This window comes from Parambassis ranga, chromosome 18 (assembly GCF_900634625.1).
Source record: "Parambassis ranga chromosome 18, fParRan2.1, whole genome shotgun sequence".
NCBI lineage: Eukaryota > Metazoa > Chordata > Actinopteri > Ambassidae > Parambassis > Parambassis ranga.
In genome coordinates, this window is record NC_041038.1 from 6,254,223 (window position 1) to 6,272,543 (window position 18,321).

Below are 18,321 nucleotides of genomic sequence, written 5' to 3' on the forward strand. Positions count from 1 at the left end.
TTACATACTAACTAGGCAATACTCAAAAACTACTATTATGGTTAAATGACAATTAAATTACATTTAAAAGAAGAATCATTTCAAACTTATTCAGCATCAAATTTATTACATGAATACTTATTATTATCTTATAATAGGTTTCTAGACATAAAGAAACTCTTATCATATTTACAGTGTATTGATTTATTTCACAAAACATTTCCAGTGAGTCAACGTTAAACAAAATAAAAAATCTCTCTCACACACAAACACACACAGAAAATGAACATATGAGATAAAGTGTGTGAGAACAGTGTCGTAAAAAAAAAAGTTCACTGTTGTTTTCTAGCAGCTTTTAACAAAAATCAAATGAACTCAAGTCGTTGTGTTAAGAGGTGTGCAGTCCGACATCTTGTTATTAATTGAGTAAATGCTCTGCGACAACAACACAGCAGCTACAGCAGTGTTGGTCAGAGGTTAGTGAAGCACTGAAAAATGTTCAAGTAAGGATGGCTTTACTCACGCACAATTCTTATTGCTTCCAAAAAACATACAACAACAAAATAAGACGTGAATATTTATGTACCACTTCTACTGTGCCAATCATGCACATATACTCCCATAGAAACATTCGAAAACCTGAATATGGGTTATAAAAACCAACTGATCCACATCAACATTCATGCAAAATGCAAACAACATTAACCAACCACACAGCAAAAAATAAAAGAACTTCAAGTGAAACCTTCTTTTCAGAGTGTAGTAAAACAGAAGGTGTGCTAATGTGAAATTCAGTGCATAATATTATACGGCAGAAACATGCACTTACTGAATGCTCACAGACTATTGCAACATTTCCCCAGGTCTTTGGTTTGTATGGAGACCACACGTGATGAGTATAAAGACCTAGACAGGCACTTAAAACTACTTGGATATTGTAATATTTCCCCCACACGTTAAGCTTGGTTTACATACAGCTGTACCTAAGACATTGCCATTTATTATAGACAATGATGCTAGTACTATTATAGTCACCTTAAATATACCCATAAACATTTCAATAAAATCTCTTAACAGTTCCAGTTACAGAAAATCCATGGTGAGTAATGTTTTTGTGTTGCATTAACTAGCTGTACGTCCATACAAGTAGGCTAATTTCTTGTAATAATGATAAAAGATATACGTCTATTCACTTGTTAAAGCACTAAAATAATAATTATAAATCACAATGAATAAAGTGAAAGACATGTATTCAAGCTATCTGTGCCACAGACAGTGCTAACATTGATGGAGCACATACATGTTGACAAAAGGTGACACAATTGAGTGCTACAGAAAGTGGCTGATTATCCTAGCATAGCATTAAGACTACAACTCCAAGATGAGAGATGAAAAGCTCTCTACTTTGTTGGTTCATTCTCTATAAAATCTGATATAAAAACAAGTGCTAAAAACTGCAGTTCCTCAAATGGCCACTTGATGGATTGACTCCATATGCATGCTAAAATGCCCAGCTTTACAGCAGGAATAACATGTTTACAGCCTGTGTCACGAACATGTAAATTACCTGGACACTACATATATTTTGACTCCTGTTCCCTCAAGTGGCCATTTGAGGAACTACAACATTTAGCATTTCCACAAGTGTGTTAGCAATCCTGCAGTCTAATCCTTTAGGGCAACCAGACCGACTTATGTGAATACATTATGTGACCTCCAAATATAATTTAACACCAGTCTCTATCAGAGAAATTAATCAGTTGTCAAACATTATACTTATTAGGATCATACAGCAGCTACAGCTATGACATATACAGCATAAGATTGATTGTATATGTGTATGTGTGTATTTTCTATGGGATGGTGAAGTATTGTTAGTATTATCTTCATACTTGGCTGGTCATGTGTCACAAAAGCATATCAGCAATCCACCTATGAACTTTGTTCTGTGGCCATGCTTCATAAAACAATGATAATGCAAGAAAACATTTTCATAAAATGTGTTCACTTAAAGTAAACCCTTCAAAATAAATGTCCAAATGCAAAACAGAAAGCAAACACACAAAAAGAAACACAGTTAAAAGAAACAAGGCACAAACTGTATACAAAAATGCCTCTCTAATAGACATACTGAAGTTACCCTAGTTCTGTGGTCTATCTGTGGTTAATTAAAGGTCAGTACTAAAGGCTCTTTATTAAAGTAACCTGAGAGGGTTCTCTTTTGCCAGCAAGATGCCATTAAAAGTAGTTTCCAGACGCTGAAAGTAGCAGTCACAGTGAGTAAAAAAGCAACATTTTCCCATCACTCCCAAAGGTGTTTCTTGACCCTGTTTACTGCCAGTCTGCACCTTGTAGAGAAAGGCAAAAAAAAAACAAAAAAAAACTTCGAGTATCCGCTGACAAACCAAGACTGCTGCTCAGCTCTCAGAGCACAAAAGAGGACGGTGAAGGCGAGCAGATGGATTCTTAAGTGTGTAGTGTTTCATCATGGTGGCCCTGGCCACCTGCTGGAGTGCTACACATGAGTGCGGAAGTGGTGGCTGGATTGAAGTGGCTGTCTGCCTCGGAGTGGGAGGAGCCACAGGAGTTTCCAGCGAGTACCACAAACTTCGGCTAGTGCCCACTGCCAGGATCTCTTTGAGCCATATCTGACAGGAAGAAAGAGGCAGATGTTGATATAAATGTGTCAAAATAAGACTTATGTTCAGTATGGTCCAGCAGTTGGTTACCTTAGCTTTGCATAAATACAGTAAACAGGGAAGAGGTTGGCTAATATAGAATAATTTCTATTATTTTATTAGAGATCAGGCATGTATGTGCTGTTAATTTTAATCACATCGTGTATGTCTGCTATGCAGTATGCTAATGAGCAGTAGCAGCAGTGCATGGACAGTGTGTGGATATAAATGATGGAGTTTTTAGACAAGCATCCACACAATGTGTCATAATCATGGTGCTTTTATGACGCTGGAGAAGCAATATACAAATATAGAGTTCCAGATGCGGCTAAAGTGAAGAGTACTGCTCCTTTAATATAACTGCAAAGTATTACTGCTATTAGACCAAGCCAAAATGAATAAAACTCACATTTCATTTGAGAACTGAGACATTTTCTCAATTGTGGTCATATCCTGCGAGGAGAGAAGAGAAAACGTTTTTTTAAAAAATTGATCATTTTGCAAGAAAAGTTGAATAAAACAGCAATAATGTTACATATGTTTTCCTGGGTAACAGCTAGCTGTTTCCCCTCTCATCATGGAGGTCAGGTATGGATATTTTAAACATCATACCTCTATTGATCACAGCATAACTGCCATTGATCGTGTTATTTCTGTATACTGTCTCGAGGTTAGTGAGCTGCTGCAACTTGTTTTCAAAACAAAATATCACTGTAAAGCCTAATGTGCTTATAGAGTGTAATGATCAACAGAAGCTTAGACATAGTCACTGTATCCAATTAAGGGAGGACATAATCACATCAGGGTAATGATACCAGTAAACGGATGGAGAACATGACAAGAAATGGCAACATAAGTTTTTCAACAATTATCCAGTACTCACAGAAACGATGCCTGTCATCTGAGTGTAAAACAAGCTCGACATGCCACCAAACATCACCACGCCCATTAGTGCTGAAACACGCAGCAGAGCCAGTTCATGACGTGTTGTAAACTTCTCCTGACAGAGTAAATGCAGGACAGGAGTTATATAAATAAAAGCACATGAATGCTTTTACCACAAACTGGCTTATATTTCATACCTGGTCTAGTTTGGTCAGTGGCTGGAAGTAATAGTACTGGCAGAAGTCCAACACCAGTGTGAATAAGCTGAGGACCTGAGCGTAGAAACACAGCTGCAGGAAGAGCCAGTGGTTGTCTTCTCCCACACAGTTATTAATCCTATGAGAAAACAAACGGGATGTTGAGTATGACTGTGTGTGACTGTGTGTAACTGTGAAAACCGTTGTACTTTTATTTAAAAGCCTTCAGCATTCTGCATCACCTACTGGTTTGGTAATTCTACTGAGGCACAGAAATCCACCAGTAAAGTGTTAGGAATTACACCTTCAGTATATCATGTATCTGCAAAGACAGTGACAAATAAGGCAGAAAGGACACTGCTGGTGACATGAGGCATCTGCTTGGCCCTTCATTAATTGTTACATGAGTAGTAATCTATTACAAGGTGTATGTGTGCTGTGGTTTACTGTGATAAAATGGTCATGTGACTGTGCTGAAAACAACATTTTCCCACCAGGACAAATATTTGTTGGTGTTGATTTCCATATAATATTATGTTACCTGCAAGGCTGCAGCGCTGCTACAGAATACAGGCATGCGATCTGTGTGTATGCTCACCATGGACAGTGGTGGTCCATCCTGCGCACACAGTGCCCACAACGACTGCAGTGGTGTGACCTCTTAGGCCGCATTAAGTTGCATTTATTGCACAACTCCCAGTGCTCTCTCTCTGTGACACAAATGCAACAATCAGGAGTTTATTATCTATAGCACACAGAAAACAAAGGCCTGCACGATGTTGTAACTCTGATGTGAAGTGTGTCCCTACCAGAATGAGGTATGTGGGGATCCACAGGAAGACGACCAGGATCTGCTGTAGAAGCTCTGAACAGGGCAGCTATGCAGAGTCCTGATGCTATGTAATAACCTAAACAAATACACACAATGCTTGAATCTACTAGAAAAGATGACCTCAATCTGTCTTTGGCCGTAAGTGATAGATGCTGCTGTGACTTTGAACGTCACTTCCCAGGCGACTATGACATGTCATGAGTCAGTTAAATATTAACTCCACTGACAGAATGATAACGGGTGGGTGATGAATATGTGCCACTGATTGTATGATTTGTGAGGTGATATCTTTACATATAGGTAACAATTCTTTAAATGCAGAGACACAAAAATCAAAATCGCTGACATGCAATGGAACACTCACAAATAACAATAGCCCAAGGGATGTGTCCTTCATTGTAGTGTGGAAGCAGAACCAGCTTGGGAATAAAGAAGGTGTTGTAGAGCCAGATTCCAAATACAACGCTGATACACAGCCAGCCCATAGGGTCCACCACAAAGTGCAGTCGAAGCTTCATGGCTGCTGGGACTCCAGGGAAACCTAAAGGACACCGGCCATGTTCAATATACATCAACAACATCCCTGATAATAGCAGACCACCAGTGACAGTGGTTATGCATTCTACATGTGGACTGTATAGATGAAGGAATATTAGGTTATGTTTTCTGAAAAAAGGCCTAAATACTGTGTTATAAATCAGGTGTTTGTACACCAGCCCAGCCTTAAAATCATCACAGCACTTTACACTGACTTTTTAACATTAGCAGTACATGCTAACACTGTCTAAATCAGCATGAACAGCCCTCATATCCCTGCTAGTAAGCACCAACAGGCTTGTTATTATGGTGAAGCCTCGCCTGCTCCATCATTCATACTGCTGATACCACTGATGGGCTTGGCTCTATAGCTTCCCTGTTAGCTAACATCTGCGGGCTAACGCTATTTCATTCATTTTCGCTAACATGCTGCAGTACATATTTCAACGTGCTTATTATCAGTGACGGATTTGTCTTTTTATGACCGCGAATTAATATATACTTACTTCTTTTATCGCTGTCCTATTCAGCGCACGTATCAGCGTAGCGACTTCCTCATCCGAGCCTCTGTGGGCTGGACCAGAGCTGGACAGGACCTGTTTTACTACCTGCAATAAAAAACGCGTTTCCGGTTAAGAAAAAAAAAACACAGAATAAAACATATATTATTAATGATAACAACAACAAGATATGCTGTTTAAATTGGAGGTACATATTAATTTATATTTAAAAAAAAAATAAAAAAATTATCAACTAACAAAAAAATAAGCAGCAACAGCTATCAAACCAATAAAATAAACGAGAAATAAAATTGCTTCATACATGTTATAACATGTAGAAATACGATTTAGGTGAACGTGATCCAGATGTATGGCTTATTAAATTAAAATTAAATAAAAAAAAGGGTCTGATATGAGATCCGCTCCTCTATTCACGTCGGCAAAGTTTAAACTTTTAATAAAAAATATTCTTTAAACCCCGCAGCTTTATGAGGGACAGGTGGACTCAGAGCGGTGCATCAGTGCTGCCGTCTTCTGCTCAAACTCCGTAAATACACTGAAGCGGTTTGTACAGTTCATACTTATATTTCATATTTTATATTTGAATTTTACATTTGAATATCTTATGTGCAACTTACAATTTTAACTAATAAATTAAATAAAGAGCAAATCTGTGAAGGTAAAGTTACTCGCGTGACGTGACGAAATTCCGCTTCCGCTAGCATTAGCGGCTGGTGTTTGTTGACAGCAACGCCGCTTAGCTTATCACTGCTGTAGTAGTTTCATTTTGTTTTCGAAGAAAATGGCTTCATCCAACTCATACAAACTCAGGTGCTCCATCCCGGGCCACGAAATGGACGTCAGGGGACTCGCGGCTGCTGTTTTTCCGGAGGGAGCTTTCGTGTCTGTTTCCAGAGACCGAACCGGAAGAGTCTGGGTACCAAACTCAAGGTAGCTAACGTTAGCCTGCTGCTGACTAAGTATGTGCTTTTTGGTTTAGTTTACAAGTGCATCATCTGTGGTTAACAAAGGTGGCCAATAAAAGTAATAACTTAGACGACACCCACGTAGACAACACCTAAATAAAGTCATTCTCTAGTTGTTATATATAAGAACTAGTGCTTATTACTAAGTTAGCCTGAGATCGTAATGCTAACAGATACTCAAATTAGCTTTGTCATTCATTCAACTGCAACTGTCAGTGTACACCGTCCGGACATACGAGTAATTGCCAAAGTAAACCAGGATGTTTTTTTCTTACATATGTGATCAGTTAATGTACTTATTACATTTATCAGCTACTCAAGTGCAAACATGTTCCTACTTAAATCACTGTTTACTGATCATTACTTTGCTCTTTTTCTTCCCTTTTGACAGCCCAGACAAAGGCTTCACAGAGATGCACTGCGTGTCAGGCCACTCAAACTTTGTATCTTGTGTCTGCACCATTGCACCCAATGAAACATATCCTCGGGGACTTATTGCCACTGGAGGGAACGATAATAACATTTGTGTTTTCACACTAGACCAACCACAGCCTCTATTCATTCTCAAGGGTCACAAAAACACAGGTTAGTTTTGCCCCAGTGTTACATTACATCAAGCATTTTCCCAGTGTATTTGGTTACATCTCTTTCATATTTAATCCCAACAGTTTGCACTCTGTCATCTGGTAAGTTTGGAACACTGTTGAGTGGCTCCTGGGACACTACAGCAAAAGTCTGGCTCAATGAGAAGTGCATGATGACCTTGCAGGTATACTGAAACTTTTCTTAAAATGACTGCCTTTGCCAATGACTGTGTGTGCTGCTTCCTCTTTGGCAGTATGCTTTGACAGTGATTTCATGTTTCAGCGCTGACAGGAATGTCTATTGTTCATTTTGCTACAGGGCCATGAAGCAGCAGTGTGGGCAGTGATCATCTTACCTGAGCAAGGCCTTATGCTTTCTGGATCCGCAGATAAAACCATAAAGCTTTGGAAGGCGGGCCGATGTGAAAAGACATTTACAGGTGAGCGTTTGCAAAAGTGTTTGCATCTCTGATTATTAACTAGATTGACATGTATACAAAACTGTGAGGCTTGTAGATAGCTGTTCAGGCCTCTGTTCGTAGGTGTGGTTATTACAAGCATCCATCTCTCTATCAACCATTGGTCATAAGTTAGGTTATTCTGTTAATTGATTATAATAAAAAATTAGATTCTCTAGGAGCCATACGTTTATAATTCATGAACACCATGGCGTCTTTTGCCCCTTCCATTTCAGGTCACGAGGACTGTGTAAGGGGACTAGCAGTGATCAGCAACACTGAGTTCTTCTCTTGCAGCAATGACACAAGCATTAGAAGGTGGCTGGTGACAGGCGAATGTTTACAGGTCTATTACAGTCACACCAACTACATCTACAGCTTGGCTGTCTTCCCCAATAACCAAGGTCTGTTCAGTATTTTAATATATGTTAAGGCATGTGAGCCAAACCGGATAATTCTTTGTAAGAATGTGGCTGGCTTGCTCTGACTGATGCTTTTCTGCTCAGACTTTGTAAGCACAGGAGAAGACAGGACTGTGAGGATATGGAAGAACGGAGAGTGCTCTCAGACCATCCGCCTGCCTGCCCAGTCTGTGTGGTGCTGCTGTATTCTGCCTAATGGTGATATTGCTGTTGGAGCCAGGTAACAGAACTACATTTGACGTGCTCAGCAAATCATGGTTTTATACCATAAATATTTTTTTCTTTCATCTGCCACATGAATTCTGTGTTCACAAAACGAGATGAAACCCTTCAAAGAGCAGACTATTAAAGTATTTTTGTGGCTAAATCTGCTTCTTTTTACACAGTGATGGCATTATCCGTGTGTTTACGGAGGCTGAGGACCGTGTGGCTAGCGCAGAAGATCTGCAGGCCTTTGAGGATGAGCTTTCCAAAGCTACCATTGACCCCAAGACAGGGGATCTTGGAGATATCAAAGTGGAGGACCTACCTGGAAAGGAACATCTTAATGAGCCTGGTAAAAATAAATTTGCATGCATTTTATTCAGATAATACCACAGCATCTGTTTTACGATAAGAGTTTTCCTTTGTCTAGGGAATCGTGATGGACAGACACGGTTGATTAAAGATGGACAGAAGGTTGAGGCATATCAGTGGAGTGTCAGTGATGGCCGCTGGGTAAAAATCGGAGATGTGGTTGGAGGCTCAAACCAGCAGACCTCCAAGAGTGTGATGTATGAAGGAAAGGTAGGGTCACTGGCTAATAAATGTAAGCAACAGTGCATGAGAGCAGTATTTACTGACTTCTCATATGCCTTTAGGAATACGACTATGTCTTCACCATTGATGTGAATGAGGGAGGGCCGTCTATGAAGCTGCCTTACAACGTGTCAGAAGACCCCTGGCTGACAGCCCACAACTTTTTGCAGAAGAATGACCTTAGCCCCATGTTCCTTGACCAGGTGGCCAATTTTATCATTGAGAACACCAAAGGACACGTGGTGGGAGCAGACCAGCCATCTGCTGGTGACCCGTTTACTGGTGAGCCCAAGAGAAAGATACTTGTGCCTTCTACCTTTTCGAAAATGGCTAATGTCTTTTGTTTGTAATATTTTAACTACAATATTTAAAGGTTTTTTTGTTATGGTATAATTTTTATAAGTTGTTTTGTCTCCTCATATGACAGGAGGTGCTCGCTATATCCCTGGTGCCGGTGATTTCAGGCCAGGCGGTGGAGCTGATCCCTTCACAGGTGTGATATGGTCACAAAAAAGTTTTTCATAATCACCTGTGAATGCAGTTTCATGGCTGTTTTTCTCCTTTCAGGCTCTGGTCGCTACATCCCTGGGTCAGGCCCAGCTCCAAGTGCTCCTGTGGGTGTAGCAGATCCTTTCACAGGTCAGTTATGAACTTATTCACCCACTTAAGCAACATATGGTAAACTATAAGCAATTTAAATCATCAGAGAAAACTGACACAATGAGGTCATAAGGCTTGTATCTTGTGTGGTAAAGAAGGATTATTTGCATTACTTGATAGCTGTTTTGAGGTATACCCATGTCATAACTATTTTTCCACATATATTCCACTCCATAGGAGGTGGTGCCTACTCTTCTGCCACTCTGAGACAGACGGCAACCAACATTTACTTCCCCAAGACTGATGGTGTGACCTTTGAGCAAGCCAATGCTCCTCAAATCATTGGTAAGCATATTGATTTGATTTAAGTTGTAATGTATTTAATTTAATTCAAGGGTACAATCTCTCCACTAGATGTCACTATATCCAACAAACTTACCCTTGAGGAGGAAACAAAAACTTCACATGCCATACATTTATTTTGTCAGGTTTGCAATATGATATAACAAAGTTGCATCAAAATGTCAGCTAGACATTCACACATTTGTTTAAAGAATTTGAATAGATTCCCTGATTCAGGAAAAGTTTCTTTCTGTGACAGAGCCATGCTCTCTTCTTTCCTCACTAGCCAAGTTGAAAGAACTGAACGGAGGTGCCCCTCAGGAGCATAAGCTTTCTGAAGAAAATCTGGAAAACCTTGGGCAACTGCTGTTGTCTGTGTGTGGACTCAACTCCTCTGAGACTCCCCTGACCATCCAGCAGATCAACCTGCTCTGGAAGGCCTCTCACTGGCCTGAAGGTACAACAGCATCCCACTCACAATGTGTTTTTCTGCTTATTGCTTAAGTTCAGGTCACTAACAGAATTCCTCCATGATTCCTCATGTCTTCCAGACATTGTGTTTCCTGTCCTGGACATTATGAGGCTGGCAGTGCGCCACCCACAGGTTAATGAGAGCCTCTGTGGAGAGGCAGAGGGAGTTCAGCTGTGCAACCACCTGCTGAGCCTAATGAGGCCTGAGGGTCGTCCTGCCAACCAGATGCTGGCGCTAAGGACTCTGTGTAACTGCTTTAGTGGAAGGCATGGCCGAGCCCTCCTTATGACCCAGCGTGAAACGGTGCTATCACGTGCTGCTGACTTGGCCACTGTCTGCAATAAGAACATCCACATTGCTCTGGCCACTCTGGTGCTTAACTATGCTGGCTGTTTGCACAGCCAGCCTGATCTTGAGGCCAAGGCCCAGTGCCTGTCTGTGGCCAGTAGAGCTCTGGAGACAGTACAAGACAAGGAGGCTATATTTAGGCTGCTGGTGGCCTTAGGAACCACTGTGGCCTCAGACCAGACAGCCCAGGACCTGGCTCGCTCCCTGGGGGTCAACTCTCAGATTTCCAAATACTCATCAGTGTCTGATCCGTCAAAGGTGGCTGAGTGTTGCCAGCTGGTTTTAAAAGAACTACACTGATGTGAAGGGTTAAAAAAAAAGAGCACTTCTTTCTATTACTCTGTTCAGCTTAATTGTGATGGAGACTTAAATAATTGTATGTTCTGCAATAAAAAAGGACAAATGAAATGGCTGAGTGTGTGTTTTTGTTTCTGCATTTTTTTCCAAGCCATTTATTTCCTACTTTCACGTTACATACTCCATAAGTATCATTAAAAATGAAAAATGCTAATGTAAATGTGACAATATAAACAAAACATAGTTGCAATGTCATCGTTAGATCAGAAGAACAGGCTGTATCATTTGAATGTGGAAAAGAAGTAAACTGCTGAGTAGTGATGAAAATGACAGATGTAATGTTTAATGTCTGACAAATAAGCAGATGAAGCAGTTTTTTGTGTGTGCTTGTGTCTCTGTGGTTAAGCATGTTTGTGTGTAAACAACTGCCCCTAACTACAACTTCTATCTCCTTCTCAATCCGTTTTAATTTTTTCACAACCTCTAAAACAACTGCTTACATAAACGAAATGGTAACATTTATGTAAAAAAAATCAAAACTATGAATTCCAAGCTCTGGCTCTACATGAAAGTGTGCATTTTTTATGCAAACTATGTGGAGCTAGCCAGCAAAATACCAAATTATCTTAAGATGACAAAGAAGCAAAATAACTAGCCAATGTACACGATGGAAAACCTTTACACGTGGTGCATCTTGGGAAACAGTTCATTTACAGCACCCCGGAAGTAGTTGTTAACAACAACATCCGGGTATGCATTAGAAAAATTGGCGGTCTGCGTTCTCGTCAGTGGTTGTTCTGCTATCGACTCTAAAACGTATGCAATGTATTTCTCCAGTTGTGAACATAAAGGTAACGACAGTTAGGTTAGGCGCCGGAATGTTTAACCAAGTCTTAGCATTATTTGTTGTTTGGCTTACGTTTTGTTAAATGTAAGATTACAACTTATCGTAGAAAGCTAGCGTTAAAGTTAGCTCACAGCTACTTTGTAGCTAGCTGGAAAGCTATCCGGTTAGCTGTGTTGTGTAAGCTGGGGTTGGCGTTTTGAGGAGTTACCGACGTGATATTTTTTGTGTTGGAGTTTTGACCGTGTGTTAGTTCTAATAATGGCGAACCCGACGCTGTCGCAGAAGAAGAATGGGAAATATTTGTGGTGTGCTCTTCTCGGGCTGGGATTTCAACCGGACATTGCAATCTCGTCAATCGATAGCAAATGTAACAGTAATCCTAAACACATCAACCTGGGGCCGTGAGTATGACTTTTCCTATTAATGGCGTTAACAGTCTTTTACTTTTTCTATTACCTTACTTAAAATGGTGTAGCAGCTGTGTCTTTTGGACAGTTAAATAATACTCATAACATTTCGCTTTGTTGCAACGCACTTTAGATTCAACTATACTCTAACTAAATCTTTCTTTATGCCTGGTATTTAGGAATATGTTTGACAAGCCAAACAAAGATGCATTTTACATAGTAACCTATTTCCTACTGGAGAAACTTAACAAGACTCGATTTCAAGAAGCATACAGGTAATGTTAAATTCATCAGCTCTCGTCATTCCCATGTTAACATGCTTGATTCATCGTCATGATCCGTATTTCTTATGATTCCCCAATGTTTCATTGTTGTCTCAGGCACTGCTGGCCTATTTTGACCCACAAAGCAGATGCTGACTTTCGCAAAGTGACTTGTGCTTGGCTAAAAGAAATAATGGTAAGAATCTTGAGTGTAATCCCCACATATGTTGTGTCAAGTTCCTTAAGCCCAAGGCAATGTGGGTAACTGTAATCAAAATGTTTTAATTTGTGAACACAAATGTTGTGTAGTATGCTGTATCATTCACTGATAACTTTTCACTGCATAGGATGAAACTGCAAATGCCGGCTCCAAAGTGGTAGCATCTTTGTTTCTCTCACCTGGAGGCTCCAGGTTTACCAGCTTGATGCTGGACTTGGCCTGTCACGTCATGCTTCAAGATTTGAAGACATTCAGTACAGGTATTGCTGGGATAAAAATCTTTAGCAGTTTTGCTGTCTGATTACAAACCAGAAATATAGAGAGATACTCCATTTGACATACCTTCCACTATAAAAATGGAAGTTTCTGTAGACCTTGTTGATATTAACTCTTTAATATCATCATCATCAGATGGCAGTTGGGTTCCTGATGCTGCAGCGATGCCTGCTTCCTCAGTGGACATGGCAGTCAAAAGATGCAATCTGATTCGTACAAGGTTTCTGAAAACTGCACAGGATCAAGATCATTTTCTTCATGAGTATCAGAGACGAGCCCAGTAAGTATATGGCTGTGGATCATGGTAGATGGACAGTGTTGATACTTTGCTCTGGTCAGACAAAACCTGCACTCTTGAGAAATTTCAGTACTGTAAATCTTATAAACATCGTTCTGATAGGGTCATAGAGCTGAGATCCACTTTATTTATGTAAATGAAATTATTAAACAATAATTCATCCCATGAATTGACTTTTTTTTAAAACTTTTTCCTTCCTGTTAAGGCTTCTGGTGAAGTCTATGAAGGATATTAAAGCAGATGGCGCCAAGTATGATGAGCTACTTAAGTATGTATAACTTTCCCCCCTTAACATTTCAGACTTAGTCTAAGTTATAAAACATAGTGAGAAATTCGAATCATCTACTTTCAGGCGTCACAGCACTGATGACTTGACAGAGGGAGAAACTTCTCCAGCGAAGAAGACTAAACGGGTATTTAATTTTCTAAACAAAGATTTGTATTAGCTTGGTGCATTCTAAGAGAGCAAATGTAAAACATAGCATTTTTTTTTCCTGAAATGTATACATAAAAGTACTTTGCTCTCCCAAGATTCGTTTCTTGTGGCTGGCTATTGATGAGATGCTGTCGACTATCAAAGAGGAGCAGAATGCAATGGCAAGTGTTTTGCAAAGGGATGAAGATTCAAACATCCTGGATGGGACTCATCGACCCCTTAAGATTCCACGCTGTCTGCTGGAGAGAATTGAACAACTCCCGCGACAGGTGAGGCAAAAGATAAAGGTTACCAAAGTGATTCAGTAGTTTGCACTTGGTCTTGTCAGTTATTTTTCCACTTGAGTGTGTCTATTTAAAGTGACTGTAGTTGGTTCCGACGGGAGGCAGATACCTGGGTAGTGCCAACTGGTGCTCTGTCTAACACTAGTCCTCCCTACAGCAGCCATGCTCTCCGATGACCGTGGCGAGTTGAGAGAAATCGCCACGGACAGATACGGAGCAAACACTCCCTTGTTTTTGTATCATTTATATTAGTCAGTAGCTGTATTTCAGGGGGAATGGTTAAGGGGAGGTTAAATGTGTTCATTCACCACAACTTTGGTTTTTTAATGGAAATGTTGAAACGGTGAAATAGTGTTGTGAATTCATGCATTGCCATTGTACCACTTCATGTCATCTTTGTTCAATGTACTTGTTTTTTCAGTTACGTTCAGGGAAAGTGTATGAAGCAGGCCAACTAAATCTCCTCTGTGTGATGGAGCTGATGAACCATGCTCTGCAGCTCCTGAGGGAGGAGTGCTGTCTGGTCTCTCAGGGCCCCACAACCCATCTCAGTTCTCAGCACCTGCTGGAGAAACGCCAGCAAATGGACTGTGTGCTGCACAATCTCCAGTTTCTCAGGTACATATGAAGGCTCACACACCTGATGGGATGAACCTTCTTTTGGTGCTTAGTAGTTGTAGTTGTATTTTAGCCGTTTGCAAAAAAAAATGTGTTCTCCTTTTCCCTCAGGGAGAAGATTTCTAAGGAAGAACTTCCTGAAGTTAGGAATTCTATTAGAAATTTATTGGCAGATTGGGACAAGAAGTGGACGAAGACTCTGAAAGACAGACCCCTAGTCTCTTTTCTGAATGAAGATCCTGTAAATGCATTCATGCTTTAATCACATCATATAGGCCGTGGGTAAATATCCATACTTTACTCAAGAAGGTATTTACTGTTCTCTCGTTTTTTTTAGGCACTTGGTTTCCTTTCACCAATAGCTCCTCTGTCTTTTGAACCACTGGCTGAAGCTTCTTACAGAAGTAGTGTCTTTTCCCAGTACCCTGCTAAACTTCTTGGTAAGCATTTATTTGTTATAGTCCATGTATAAAGTTGGATAGTAACATTTTGTTATATCTTAAATTTTAAACATTTATTCTCAGAGGAGAAGCCTGCAGAGAGAAAATTGCAAGAGGATGTCCACCCTGGTTATTGTGATGTCAAAAGGTAATTAATTCTTTCTTTGAACAGTTACTAAAGTAAATTTGAAGGTAAAGACAACAGTTCTTGTTATAACTTTTTGTCTGAAATGTCTTTTGTTGGGTCTGATGGGAGGCAGATACTTGGGCAGTCATAAGCAGTGGTCTGTCCGTCACTAGCCCTCCCTATAGCATCCATGCTCTCTGATGACCGTGGCGAATTGAGAGAAATCGTCACGGACAGATACGGAGCTGACACTGTCTTCTGTGCATTTATATAGAACAGGGGCCTCAAACTCAATTTACCTAGGGGGCCGCTGGGGGTAGAGTCTGGGTGAGGCTGGGCCGCATCAAGTATTCCACCAAAAAAGATTTCAAATGTTCCCAAAAAAGTACAACTGGTCCAATTTTCTCAGTCTCTATTAATAACAGGTCAGAACATGAACAGTTCTTCAGAACATAGAACCTCAGAACCTCTTAGTTAATCACGTTCCAACCACATGACCAAGTTGGCTAACTTGTCAACCAACACCACCAGAAGCTGTCACGTGCCTGAGTGTAGGTGTACATACAGTACACTACAATGCCATTATACACTGTAAGAAATATTGGAACTTCAGTACTATACATTTGAGGATTTATTATTCCTCAGTTTAAAATACATTTTAAGACAACAAAAATAACTGACTGAAGTACCACCGTACACTGATTTATTCAGGCTGATTAAAAACAGGTGCAGGGCAGCGTGCCCACTTGGCTTGTGGATTAGCACTGAGCCAAGACCGCATAACAGGCTGTTAATAGCTACAATAAGGTACTCAGCGTTGCTCTTTCTGTACCTGAGTTTACCTGCGCTGTGTATGCAAATGTTTTAAACAACAGTATTTTATGTCTGTTGAAGTTTCACTTCTGCACTGGTCGAGAGGATTGAGAGGACTGAAAGTCCTCTGGTCACTACTGAGGCATCACGAGCAAATACCTCTCTTGACTGGTTATTTGAAACAACTTCATCCCCTCCTCTAAAGGCTCCACCAGTTCAACCAGCACAGGCAAGTGCCCTATTGCAGTCAATTGTTTTGAGTGAAATTTCTGCTTGGTATATTCAGTCCGCCTTTGACAAACCATTTTAGGCCAGTGTGAGGAAAACGACCCATGTTAACCAGAAGGTGGCTACCGTGAGAACAAAGGCTCAGATATTAGAAATGGAATGTGACAACCTTGCTGATCAGGTATAGTGCTCTTTCTCCAAATATTAGACATGTCAAAGCTACCAAACAGGAGCAGTAAATAATAAATGCTTTATTTAACAGTTTGCAGATGCTGTCACTGCCGCCAGTCCTTCAGAGACTAGTGACAAATGTTTAGATTTAGAAGGTCTTCTCAGCACTCTTCAAAGAGATCCATTTTCCACCAGAAAACAGCTTCCACGTACACCTGAGAGCTTGAGTAAGTAATCAGTCTTCATTTCTGTAAATATGAATTCTGTGTGAACATACAAGGAAAAACTATGATGCCTGTGCTTTGTAAACAATGCATGACTTTTCTCTTGTTGTTTTCTCAAGTTATGGATGTGAAAAGCTCCTGGCGAAAGGCAGTTGCAGAGGAAGGAGCCAAAAAAAATCACAAGTCATCAGAGTTTGCCAACAGTGTAGCAGAACAAACCAGTCCCTTCAATGATTCCCACAATGTGCTAGTGAGCCCCGATGCTCCCTCCGAGACGTTCTTCTGCAGTGTCAGGCCTACAGCTGAGAGCCATGGCAGCCCCCCTGTCTGCCAGCAGGGGTTATTACACAAGTCCACTCTTTTATGGGACACCTTCAACACCGAAGCACTGGACAACTCAAGTGGCAGAGGCACTGTAGTCCAGTTCAGCCTTGACCACGAAACTCTCCCAGAACTACCAAGCTGTGACAGTCTCTTGAGTGTGGATGATGAAGCGGTACATATAAAGAGTGATGAAGATGACGAGTTTCTCATTCCCTCACTGAAGGCCAAGCAGTCACCATCAGTCACACGTCATCATCTTGATGCAATCCAGCAGACATGCAGTGACGGTCTTTTGATGAGGACACCTGAGAGCCTTCTGTCAGATTACAAGGTATCAGGTTTGGACAGAGACTGGCTAATGGACCCTGCTACATCAGGTGAAACCCCAGACAAGGTGTTTTCATTGGATTTTGATTCACTGGAGATGCCCTCTCCTCCAAAGAAGCAGGACTACAGCCTCCCCAAACTAATAACATTCTCCCCGATAGATGACATGAAGTGTTAGCTACAGCCAGAAGAATCAATTTTCAGCTTCCAATGTCTTAATTTTATCATGTCTATCACACAAAGGCTAGCTTGTGTATATATTTGTAAAATACCCTGGATCTGTTGCACGCTAAAATTGTTGTTTACCGATTTAACTGTGGGATGAATTTAATAAAAAATCATAATATGGCATACTCTTTTGTATATATGTACATGAATAGGATATGTATTGTGTGTTTTTTGTTTGTGTAGAGAACGTCATAGGAAATTTTAATGAGACAATTGGTGTGTAGCTTGGGATTTTTTAATTTCCATGACAGGAGGAGGAGTCAGTTGAGGTGGTCAGGATGCAAACTAGTCCTTCCTCTTGGAAGTGTAACTGACCCTGAAGTCAACTCACGGCTTGCTGGAAAGATCCTCTCCCAGTTAGCCTGAAAGCAGGTGGGAACCCTAGGGATGAGGTGAAGCAAGTTGCAGGGAACAGGGAGGTCTGAGCTACAAGAAGCTGGATGGATGTTGGTTAGAAAAGTGTTAAAAGCCACTGAATATATTTGAAATTTTTGAATTGTTTCTTTTTAACATTGACATTGCACTTTGTATGGTTTATCTTTCAACAATTTTAATTTTCTTTATGTAACAAGTCTGAAAAGAACATGTTAGGAAAAATTAAAGTGGAACATTTAGAATGTGAATAAAATAATACATGCACTTCAGTGAAGATGCCTCTTATATTAATGTTTTAAGTGCAGTTTGTCAGTTTGTGGCTTGCCCGTATATACATATGTATTTATATATATTTCATAACATGGATGTTTTCTGACGCACCTGTTTCGTTTCAGTTCAACTTTTCTCAGTTGAAAGATAGGGGGCGTCAGAAACAAAACCTTCGCAGAATTAAAATAAGTGAGGAAAGCCGTAAAACTAAGGAAGTCAAACCACTTAGC

At 40.4% G+C, this 18,321-nt stretch overlaps 3 protein-coding genes and 2 non-coding genes across 5 annotated transcripts; 4 read left to right on the forward strand and 1 right to left on the reverse strand.

Annotated features, from left to right (window-relative positions):
• Positions 1 to 477: 477 nt before the first annotated feature.
• zdhhc21 (zDHHC palmitoyltransferase 21) lies at positions 478 to 5,683 on the reverse strand. The gene is made up of 8 exons (XM_028429231.1): positions 5,615 to 5,683; positions 4,936 to 5,112; positions 4,549 to 4,647; positions 4,338 to 4,449; positions 3,740 to 3,878; positions 3,541 to 3,657; positions 3,067 to 3,110; positions 478 to 2,627 (listed from the first exon to the last, which is right to left on the reverse strand). Exons 2-8 carry the CDS (start codon positions 5,087 to 5,089, stop codon positions 2,495 to 2,497), a joined length of 798 nt encoding a protein of 265 aa, XP_028285032.1. The 5' UTR covers positions 5,090 to 5,112; positions 5,615 to 5,683; the 3' UTR covers positions 478 to 2,494.
• Positions 5,684 to 6,326: 643 nt separating this feature from the next.
• On the forward strand, positions 6,327 to 11,026 carry plaa (phospholipase A2-activating protein). The gene is made up of 14 exons (XM_028429428.1): positions 6,327 to 6,559; positions 6,986 to 7,179; positions 7,263 to 7,363; positions 7,498 to 7,618; positions 7,873 to 8,040; positions 8,143 to 8,278; positions 8,445 to 8,614; positions 8,693 to 8,844; positions 8,919 to 9,138; positions 9,284 to 9,349; positions 9,424 to 9,495; positions 9,694 to 9,801; positions 10,085 to 10,255; positions 10,350 to 11,026. The coding sequence occupies exons 1-14, from the start codon at positions 6,411 to 6,413 to the stop codon at positions 10,916 to 10,918; spliced, it is 2,397 nt and encodes a 798-aa protein (XP_028285229.1). The 5' UTR covers positions 6,327 to 6,410; the 3' UTR covers positions 10,919 to 11,026.
• A 665-nt stretch (positions 11,027 to 11,691) lies between these two features.
• On the forward strand, positions 11,692 to 18,095 carry haus6 (HAUS augmin-like complex, subunit 6). Its single transcript, XM_028429427.1, has 17 exons — positions 11,692 to 11,766; positions 11,996 to 12,163; positions 12,349 to 12,444; positions 12,550 to 12,628; positions 12,780 to 12,912; positions 13,064 to 13,208; positions 13,432 to 13,494; positions 13,579 to 13,639; positions 13,758 to 13,931; positions 14,368 to 14,564; positions 14,676 to 14,805; positions 14,902 to 15,004; positions 15,089 to 15,152; positions 16,026 to 16,173; positions 16,255 to 16,353; positions 16,435 to 16,570; positions 16,687 to 18,095. Exons 2-17 carry the CDS (start codon positions 12,021 to 12,023, stop codon positions 17,394 to 17,396), a joined length of 2,481 nt encoding a protein of 826 aa, XP_028285228.1. The 5' UTR covers positions 11,692 to 11,766; positions 11,996 to 12,020; the 3' UTR covers positions 17,397 to 18,095.
• On the forward strand, positions 14,042 to 14,172 carry LOC114451264 (small Cajal body-specific RNA 8). Its single transcript, XR_003672189.1, has one exon.
• Positions 15,255 to 15,385, forward strand: LOC114451265 (small Cajal body-specific RNA 8). The gene has a single exon (XR_003672190.1).
• Positions 18,096 to 18,321: the final 226 nt, after the last annotated feature.

What these genes read in the sequence shown, in the direction of transcription:
- zdhhc21 (XM_028429231.1), bottom strand. Translation starts at nt 5,089, where the DNA reads ATGAAGCTTCGACTGCACTTTGTGGTGGACCCTATGGGCTGGCTGTGT. An exon ending in TCCCCACATACCTCATTCTG is followed by an intron (nt 4,450 to 4,548) that starts GTAGGGACACAC and finishes TTTGTGTCACAG; the next exon opens with AGAGAGAGCACTGGGAGTTG. An exon ending in ATGGACCACCACTGTCCATG is followed by an intron (nt 3,879 to 4,337) that starts GTGAGCATACAC and finishes GTTTTCTCATAG; the next exon opens with GATTAATAACTGTGTGGGAG.
- plaa (XM_028429428.1), top strand. Translation starts at nt 6,411, where the DNA reads ATGGCTTCATCCAACTCATACAAACTCAGGTGCTCCATCCCGGGCCAC. An exon ending in ATGTGAAAAGACATTTACAG is followed by an intron (nt 7,619 to 7,872) that starts GTGAGCGTTTGC and finishes CTTCCATTTCAG; the next exon opens with GTCACGAGGACTGTGTAAGG. An exon ending in CAATGCTCCTCAAATCATTG is followed by an intron (nt 9,802 to 10,084) that starts GTAAGCATATTG and finishes TTTCCTCACTAG; the next exon opens with CCAAGTTGAAAGAACTGAAC.
- haus6 (XM_028429427.1), top strand. Translation starts at nt 12,021, where the DNA reads ATGGCGAACCCGACGCTGTCGCAGAAGAAGAATGGGAAATATTTGTGG. An exon ending in TTTGAAGACATTCAGTACAG is followed by an intron (nt 12,913 to 13,063) that starts GTATTGCTGGGA and finishes CATCATCATCAG; the next exon opens with ATGGCAGTTGGGTTCCTGAT. An exon ending in GGTTATTGTGATGTCAAAAG is followed by an intron (nt 15,153 to 16,025) that starts GTAATTAATTCT and finishes TGTCTGTTGAAG; the next exon opens with TTTCACTTCTGCACTGGTCG.